A 10,132-nucleotide genomic window follows, 5' to 3' on the forward strand; every position below is an offset into this window, starting at 1 on the left:
CATATGCCGGCATGTAATTCTCCGCCATGGATATCCATACGACATCGCTTCACAGAAAACGATCTCTCTATCACTCCATGGTAACTTTGACTATCTCGGTTATAATGTTTCAGTGCTGAATAAACAGTAATGATTACGAAAACTACTTTTTACACCCATCGTGCAACGTACGGGCTCCTAATAACATAGACGTACCATTTGGAGAAGGTTAGAGTGTTTGGCGGAGATTTTCGACAGGTGTTAAAGAAAAAAGAGAGGATATTGTAGCCGCATCAATAAACTCATCGTTTCCAGTTGGTTTGATTAATGAAGTTGGTGATGAAAAGACAAGCTTATCTACTTATCATCTTAACTAAATGGAACAGCCTGGCTTCTTACAACATGAAGTTAAAACTTATGATTGCGAAATTACCATACCGCGTGGTCGGGTATTAGTAAGTAAACATTCTTATCTTTATACTATTTAAACATAATCATGAACACATTTTTTATTATCAAAGTTTTAACACAATATATTTATATTGAATTTTTTTTTAATTTTTTTTAAGATTTAACTAACAGTTTATTTTACAAATGTATCTTTTTTTTAGCGTCTTCCGAAAGAATTGATGCTACTTCCTGGACTACGAAGTGGAAAAATTGTTTCATGTTACAATTTAGCAAGGAAAAAATACAAATGGCGGTTGAAATAGGAAAATTCAAAGTCAAAGCCAAACCTTTCTGTTACGTACGGTTTTTATCATTTCAGAAAAGAAAATCGCTTAAAGTCGGGAACAAACTGCATATTCACCTACTATTTCGACGAACACGCTTTCTATCTATATTGATGTTTAGCACAATCATTTAAAAACTTCAATGCATTTGATGGATTGAAAAACATTGTTTGTTTAATTATCTACTATGATGTTTTATTTCAATGTTCATTTGTTATTGTCATCATTAACTTATGTTTTAATAGTTAGTGTAATTAGAGCCATCCGTGCAACGCACGGGCTCTCAAAGTCTACTACTACTAATACTTCACAAATTTAAAGGTGATTTTTTGAAATCAAACTCACACACTAACACCAATTTTGTCTATAAATATATTTAAAATCTCCACCCTTGATCCACAACCTCTTGCTATTCATGCTTTCGACGAACACGCTTTCTATCTATATTGATGTTTAGCACAATCATTCAAAAACTTCAATGCATTTGATGGATTGAAAAACATTGTTTATTTAATTATCTACTATGATGTTTTATTTCAATGTTCATTTGTTATTGTCATCATTAACTTATGTTTTAATAATTAGTGTAATTAGAGCCATTCGTGCAACGCACGGGCTCTCAAAGTCTAGTACTACTAATACTTCACAAATTTAAAGGTGATTTTCTGAAATCAAACTCACAACAACAACAACAACAACAACAACAACAACAACAACAAAACCCAATCCAGCTAAATCAAACTCACACACTAACACCAATTTTGTCTATAAATATATTTAAAATCTCCACCCTTGATCCACAACCTCTTGCTATTCATGCTTTCGAAACGTATTTCGTATGACATTAACAATTACTCGTATCTATTATATCCAGGTCATGATCAAATCTTGGAAACACGATTCTATTTTTCTAATAAATCACACCTGATGATCCTATAATTCGATTGTGAATCATGCTTCAAAGCGTAATTCGAATCGCATGACCATGCTGGATCACATTAACCAGTGTCAATTTTTCTCCCGATTCTCATACAATTCCTCGCAAATTTCAAAACGTAAATCGAATCACATGATCATGATAACATACTACACTTTGTTATAGTCAAGTCTGCCATGACAAATATCGGAGCTACAAAGCTCGCCATCTGTATATGCGAGTTGAAACGACAATAAGAGTACTAATAAAAACTACAACTAATATGCGAATGCAACAAGCTTTGCATTCCAAACCTTAAACACGGATAATATTTTGCCAACCTTTAAAAGAAGGCAGCAGAGTAGACCAAAATGAATAGAAAAAATAACATTCACAGTATTTTATTTGTAAAAAAAAAAAAAAGAAAGGACCCCACAATTCACACAAACGATTTCCTAGCACCCTTAGTACCTCTGTATTTCAGTGGGCTCCACACCAACTGTTTCCGTTGCAACGCGACAACCGTAGGATGCTTCGGTTTCCAAGACCCAACAGCAACTGAAGCCGGGCTACCCATAAGCCTACTGCTCCTCGGTGCATCGACAGGTGTCGCCTCAACAGCCATTGACCGAGATGACGATGCTTCCTTTGTAGATCCTCCTCCCAAAGGAGATTGCATCCTTTGAGCACGCCACATCCTTTGTGGGTCCCACACAAAGGATTGCCGGCCCACCACACGGTCATTTCTGACCGCCCGTGGAGCAGCGTTCGATCTAGTGATCGGAGTGGTCATCATGCTGGAGCTTGAAACGGGCTGAAAGGTGGCAACTGACGCCCGTCTTTTCGGCTTCAGAATTTGACTAGTCAACGGCTGAGTAGGTTTTACAGCAATCGACCCTCGCCTGGCCTGTAACAGAGGTTTCATGTTCATGTTTATGTTTGTTCCCCTTGAAAAATTCTCTTTGTTTTCATTCGTGACTTGTCGAGTAAACGATTTTGGATTCGGTTTAAAAGCGGGTGATGGATGATGAGGTGGCACGAAATTACTAATTCTTCGAAGCGGAAGTCTTGATTTTGAGGATGGGCCTAAAGGAGGTCTCTTTTCAGATATTGTGCTCAGACTTTGTCTTAAAGAGGAAAGTGCCGATTGTGAAGAAGCCACTGCAAGAGCTCGGTTTTCCTGTTTCTGCCTCGTTTTTCGCTCTTCAGCTAGCTGGTTTTCAAGATCACGAACCTATTCATATACACAGATAACAGTTACTCATTGTCCGTTAGATGTATAAGTAAAATAGCTAAGATGAGTTTTCATTATTTACATCCTAGATCACTTTTTTAAAGTAAAAAACGGTTTACTACTTTACTACAACTTAATTATAGACTGAACCATTTGTAACATATTGTAAACATGACCCAATTGACCCGTATAAATAATATCATCTGAGCCCATTTGCCCAACCTGCCACCCGCAGTAGTCAATGGTTTCATTGACTACTACACATATAGCTTGCAAGAGAATCTGTTTACCTTATCTTGCAGAGTTTTAGATATGTGTTCCCGTGTAGAAAGACGAAGTTGCAGAGACTGTAAATTATCCTGCAATGGTTTCATTATTTACATCCTAGATCACTTTTTTAAAGTAAAAAACGGTTTACTACTTTACTACAACTTAATTATAGACTGAACCATTTGTAACATATTGTAAACATGACCCAATTGACCCGTATAAATAATATCATCTGAGCCCATTTGCCCAACCTGCCACCCGCAGTAGTCAATGGTTTCATTGACTACTACACATATAGCTTGCAAGAGAATCTGTTTACCTTATCTTGCAGAGTTTTAGATATGTGTTCCCGTGTAGAAAGACGAAGTTGCAGAGACTGTAAATTATCCTGCAATTTTTTTGTTTCTTTTTCATCGTGCTTTGCTTTCTCTGCCTGTTAAACATAAAAAGTTAAATAAATGAATTTTTAAACTTATATAATTAATTGTTTTTTTTTTCTTTCGAATTTGATGTGTATTTGCAATGTCTACTTACCAGCTGCTTGTACTTTAAAAGCTCGGTAACGTCTGTTTGTTTGCGAGCAGGTCCATGTTCAACACCTCTTACACGACTTGCAAAATTTAGTGAGCAAATGGTTTCTCCCAAATCTGATGAACTTGGGCTAATTTGAACGAACATAAGAGTTTTACAATCACCACCTGTCCGATTCATAAGATCAAAAGTTAGTTCCTGACAGATTCAACAAATGGGGTACAAAAATAGTAAGTTATACATCAAAAAACCTCACCTAGAGAGCTCTGCAGGATATGAGTAAGCTTCGAATTCCTGATTTGGACAATAAGTAGACATGCATAAGATAATAGCTGACACTAGTAAGTAGTCGGTATATCGATGTATAACATAAGATTCTAAAAGCTGTATGTTTATAAAGTATATTATAATTTTATGATAAACCAATGTATTATATGTTTAAAGACACTTTATGCTACTTTTGACCAATCTTTTCAGCCAAGTTTAAAACTTTATCCCAAGATGAGAAAAGAAAGACCGAACTCGATCATAGTTTAAGATATACCTGTAAGGAATGTGAGATGTTTTTGATGCAAGAGCAGAAATAACATCTCCTAAAGCTGAAAGTGATTTATTAATAAACTGTGATTCCTTCAATCGTTCACCTTCAACCTCAGTCTTTCCTACACGCTCGCTTCCAGCCAGGTCTACAAGCCAAAGATGGCTTCTAGTTCTGTGTCCATTAACCAAGTTCTCCCCAAGAACAGTCACTCGCAATAAGCTGGATATAACAAAATTGCACAATAACTTTAAAACTTGAAACTTTTTTAACATGGCTTAGCTTGAATAACAAAAAAAAAGGCTATGGTAATTTAATTTACCAGTGAGAACGGCTACTAAGCTCATTTGCATTGGTTGATCCAACAGATCGAACACGACTACCAGTCTTAAGCAACTCCCAAACTTCATCTGTCTTGTTCACTGGTACTTCAGATAGTCCAGGAACTTCTTGTGTTCCTTCAGCCGATTGTTTAATCTCCAATCTGCATATTCTTGATAGTTGTAAATTGTAGTTTTGTAATGTAATTGAAAGTACATATTAAGTATATGTCAAAAAGCTTACTTTTTTGCATGTTGGTCAGCATCATCAACCAACAGATCTTTTATCTTCTCATTATACACCTCCAACATGCTTACAAACAGTTGGTATTTCATAATATCACTCCTTTCTTCTGAAACCCTGAACAACTCCTCCAATGTACGGTAGTTAACTCCCCTGTTTTCAGCAGTTCCTTCCATTGTAAATGTCTTTCCAGTTCCAGTTTGCCCATAAGCAAAGATACACACATTGAACCCATCAAGTACAGACACCACCAGAGGTGAAGTTTGGGTAAAAACAGCATCTGCATACAAAGTACAAACACATAAACACAACAAAGAGAGTTTTCAAGATACGTAAATGAAAAGGAAGCAATCACAAATTCTGCAATTACCTTGGTTGTCTTCAGGTCTAAATATATGATCAAATTTAAATTGCTTTTTAGATGAATCAGCGCCGATGATCTTTAGCTCATTATCAAGAGCCGAATCAAAATCAACAACCGAAGTGCATCCTTTAGCTATCTCATCACTGTTTAATGGTCTACACCGACAATAAACCCTAATGTTTCCTTTAAGTTCAATCAATTCGTTGTACAAACGTCTTCTCTCCGAACACTCTAGACGGCATCTTCTCTCTGACCACACATAAATAAAATACAATAATAACAAATTAAATAGCTTAAATGATGTACACTAAAAAACTCAGCAAACAGGGAGCACAATTGCGAAACTTACCAAGATTTTGTAAAAAATGTAAAAAAGTGAGAAATTCGGAGCCAGGAAAATGATCAGCAATTATACATTTTACGTCATTACGAAGTGATATATGTTCTTTCCTCAGATTCTGAAGCATAACAGATACATCATTATTTTGAATTGACATAAATAAAATTAATACATTATTATCATTTCAAATAATTTAAAGAACCAAAAGTAATCTTAAATTGTACCTTCACTTTATTGCTCAGTTTATTGAGTTTTTCAAATACAGGGAGGGTTTGTTGTTCTTGCTCAGATTGCAATTCACTATTACTATCAACGTTTTCCGAAACTGAAAAAAAGAAACAGATAACATCCAATTAGAAAATATTAAACAACAAAACTATTACGGAGTACAATTAGGGTTAAGAATTTAACCTGCATCCGAAATTGGGGATTCTGCTATGGCTTGATCAGGATCAAGTTTTAATTGCTTCATGTTCATAGTTAGAGTCTCCAATTCTTGAGATTTATCTAACAATTCGATTATTAGAGATCAATTGTACGCAATTCAAAGAATGCAAACCCTAAATTTATCAACTAATTAATAAAAGTTACCTGCCATGAATCGGCTTGTAATCGTACGATTATGGATTTATCCTAGAAATCTTCAACAAAACACGCAAGATTATACTACCGTAAGTAGAGGACGAATAAAAGAATCAGAGCGTATCAAATCAAATAAATGAGAAATTTTAAAACGGGCAAAAAGAAGTAGAGTATAAAAGGGGGGTTTTGATAGATTTTGAATTTGAAGTAATCTGAGCCGTTGATTTAGATGATCAAATCATAACGGATATATAATTCATTAAGTGACGTGATATTTCGTTTTAGCCACTAAAGTTTGAGTACTTATTTATATTTCAGTGCTCAAATATTCGCGACTTTGTCTAATGATTTGGTAACGGCCTGAAGATTTCGAGTTTCCCTAGAGTTTCCCTAAAACATTAACATAATTAACTACGGTATTAACTATAAGTTCACAAATTTTATAAATCTATGTTTATAAAATGATTTGTACCAACTAAATAAAGATAGAGAAGCATGAGAGAAAAAATAAAATATGAATTGATTTTAAGACCACTCCCAACCCATCGTCAGTTTGCAAGGTCAGTCTTAAGTGAGAAAATTTGACGAAAACTAACGAAAATAGTGCAACTGCATTCCTTGGGCGTCAGATCCGTTAGTCACCATGGTGGCGGATTTTGTTGAGACGTGAGTTTTTTTGACCAAGGAATAAAGTTTAATAATTTAATAAATATATATTTTAATAATTAATTTATTTTTTCTCATCCCATTCCTAATTAGATTTTACCACATCACTCAACCCAATATTTAACACAAAAAGTGACACAACGGTTAAAAAAGTCAGAAACTGACATTGCCAAATCACATTCAGTTTGCTCTTTTTAGTCAAAAAGTGTACTAACTGACTCTGACATCACAGTCACGGTTAGAAATGGTCTAAACATGTATATATATTCAAAAGTTGTTAGTTTTTTAGGAAACTTGTATGAAAAGCTTTTTAAATTATGCGGATAGTTTATTTGATTTGTATCAAATTACTAATGTTGAATTTCAGCAAACGTTAATTTGGTGACGACTTGACTGTCGCTTAGAGCTTAAATTGAATTTCAAATAGGATTTAAAATCTATAGAAATTTGATTCCATTTTTCATAGTGTCTCATCTTTTTATTTTTTTATATTTTATTTTATTTATTTTTTTAAATATTTCATACTTAACAATCTCTTTATCCGTCTAACATATATAGTGAGAACTTCTATACTTTACACTCCGGGTGGAGAAATGACTTCTCTTTATTCTATGATAGAAGAAAGATTGTCTACATCTTACATTTCCAATATCCTAGTAAGATTGGGTTTTGTTGTTGTTTTTATCAAATTAGTATTATGGTTCATTCGCATTTGTGACGTTCATAATCCTCAGTGATATTTACTTGTTACCAGGGCCGGTCAAACTTTGGTCAAAGTTTTTGCATACCCCGGGCGAAATGATTATAAAATGCCCCCAACAGTTACGCAAACATATATCTTTATGAGATTTAAACTATGGGTATTAATATTTTTATTTCGAAATGATGCCCCTAACCGCGTGATGCCCCGGGCCGTCGCCCGCTTCGCCCATAGCCTTAGCCGGCCCTGCTTGTTACAACAATATTCTTCATCACTAACACTCATTAAAAAATTATGTTAACTATTAACATGTACCATGTCTCCCCCCTTCGTGTAATCATTTGATATATCCATTTCCATATCTCTTTCATTCACCATCTTCGTGTATAGGTATGAGACTTATCTTCACTTCTAATCCATCTCCCACTACATTTTAGGGTAGCTTTCTATGAAATGAATCAATTGTACGATTTATGCGCAAGGTACAACATGGCTAAGTTCATGTGAGCCTTTGAAGTCACACACATATATACCTAGACATCAATTTATAATATATATTTGATATATGGGAAAAGCTAACTTGTGCCTAACTTGTATCCTTAGGGCACAAGTTAAGAGTGGTTAATGAATTCAAAGTTTCCATCCATGTATATTATAAAATGTAATTAATATAAATGTAAATTTAGAAATTTGTGAGTTTAATAATATAATTTTCTAATATATATAGAAAGTTTAAGTAAAATAAATGAGGCTTAACTTTCTGCCTTAAACTTCTGCCCTTAAGGCATAAGTTAGCCAAACCCTAAAGGCTTTTAGTCCATTAATTAATTAGCCCAAGTTCAAAATTTAAGCCTTAAAGGCTTTTATATATTTTGTTAGGATAAAAAAAAAATACTGAGTATGATTTTAACCTATATATATATTATTAAAAGGGGTTTTGTCGAATAGAGTTTTGATAGTAGCCGCATGAAACGAATACAAGGGTATTCGTTAATTTTAATTAAAATCAAGGGTTTTAACACATTCAGAAGGTGGCTTTGCTTTTGCCGTAAATCAAGAAAACAAGGCTAATTGTTTGTTTTGTTTTAAAAGTCAGACAACAAAACGACGATTAATTTAAAGAAAATGCTAGTTCCTTTTTCTTCTATGAGTTTCGTTGAACTAAAGCACAAGATGTGTGCTTGGTTGGTTGTGGTCTTGCACGTGAACAAAAGCAACAAAACAAGAGTGTTCGATTGAATAAATAAATAATTAATTGTTGATTATAGTACATCCGTAGTGTGGATCAACCAAAAAGACGATCATACTTTTAATCGTAGGTTTTTCTCAATCAAATTGTCCTTATTAAAGAAAGGTTTAGTCTCCATCAAATTCGTGGTCTTCAAAAGAGGTACAATTCTATATTCATACTTCATATTATTTTATTATTAACCGTATAAATTATAATACATATGGATCCGGGCTTTGATGATTGTTTTATGATTAAAACGCTTCCGCTTTATTTGATCATTATTATATGCATGTGTACATATCATAATTGAGTAGAAAATTGTTTTTATTAAAAACCTTAAATCACCATCATCAATCCCATCGAAGATCTCAAATTTCTTTGCCTTGCCATCCAACGATGTATACCCGTCAAACAAGTCCTTAATAGGAGACATTTCATTCGGTTTAGATGATACGTGTCCTTGGTGTTTCGAGGAAACTGAATCAATAAAACATCTACTACTTCACTGCTCGCGAACACATAAAATATGGTCGACCTTATACATAGTCCTTTATGTATAACAAGAAGAGGTTAGTGTATTAGTACACCACTGAAAATTGGTGAGAATTATACATAGTCTTTGATGTTGGTGGTCGGCTGTCTTTATATTCCGGTCGGTTGCCTTTTTGTCGGTGGTCTATATTGAGGTCTTTCAGGCTGACTGTTGCATTCTTGAGAGTGGCCGGATTGTTTTCCGGCCTAGTTACTCCGGTAGGTTTTCGGTTGGCTGTCGGCCACCTTGTTTTGGTGGCAGACAATATTTTCCCGCATGTCTCTGCTGTTTTCTTGATTCTAGTAGGTTTAGAAGTACCCGATCTTCTTTCCGTTGGCGTTTAGACATGTGAGAATGGTTTTAGTGTAACTGATTCATAGGTTTCTTTGTGTTATAGTTGTAATCACATGTTTAGTTCGTAGTTTAAACGAACTTTCACCTTGTTGGTGAATTCTTTTTAATTAAGTTGTTGTTGTTATGGCTCGTTTATTGATTTCCTTTTGAATTGGCTATAGTTGTTGATGATCATCATATCTGTTTAATGTATTTTTTATTTTTATTTTTGGGAAAAAAAAAACTGCACATCCTAAATTTGTCTTTCCACATCTTAACTTCATAATCAACTACATTGAAACATAACTAGCATTACTAAATCAAATCAAATAATTGATTCTAACACAACTAAATAAAAACGACATAAGCATAACTTTAACACGACTAAATAACAACTTAGTGTGGAAAAGAATGGCATGGAATGAAAAAGAGTGAAAAATGATGGAAAGGAATGTAATGTAAATTAACTTATATGTATTCTCGAGTTGGAAAGAGAGTAAAAGAAAATAATTGACACGTAACATTGTTAGGCCACTTGTATCAGCTAGAAGAAACGGCGTTTCTTTATGATGTGGCAAAAAGTAACGCCCGATTTTATCCGTAGTGAGGCGTTTCTTT

At 34.2% G+C, this 10,132-nt stretch overlaps 1 protein-coding gene across 1 annotated transcript; it reads right to left on the reverse strand.

Annotated features, from left to right (window-relative positions):
- Positions 1-1,975: 1,975 nt before the first annotated feature.
- Positions 1,976-9,082, reverse strand: LOC139853594 (kinesin-like protein KIN-14S). The gene is made up of 12 exons (XM_071842977.1): positions 8,985-9,082; positions 5,882-5,991; positions 5,695-5,795; positions 5,447-5,588; positions 5,137-5,379; positions 4,767-5,046; positions 4,525-4,686; positions 4,209-4,424; positions 3,921-3,958; positions 3,668-3,831; positions 3,453-3,566; positions 1,976-2,863 (listed from the first exon to the last, which is right to left on the reverse strand). Exons 1-12 carry the CDS (start codon positions 9,080-9,082, stop codon positions 2,069-2,071), a joined length of 2,463 nt encoding a protein of 820 aa, XP_071699078.1. The 3' UTR covers positions 1,976-2,068.
- Between the last annotated feature and the right edge of the window lie 1,050 nt (positions 9,083-10,132).

This window comes from Rutidosis leptorrhynchoides, chromosome 6 (assembly GCF_046630445.1).
Source record: "Rutidosis leptorrhynchoides isolate AG116_Rl617_1_P2 chromosome 6, CSIRO_AGI_Rlap_v1, whole genome shotgun sequence".
Classification (NCBI taxonomy): domain Eukaryota; kingdom Viridiplantae; phylum Streptophyta; class Magnoliopsida; order Asterales; family Asteraceae; genus Rutidosis; species Rutidosis leptorrhynchoides.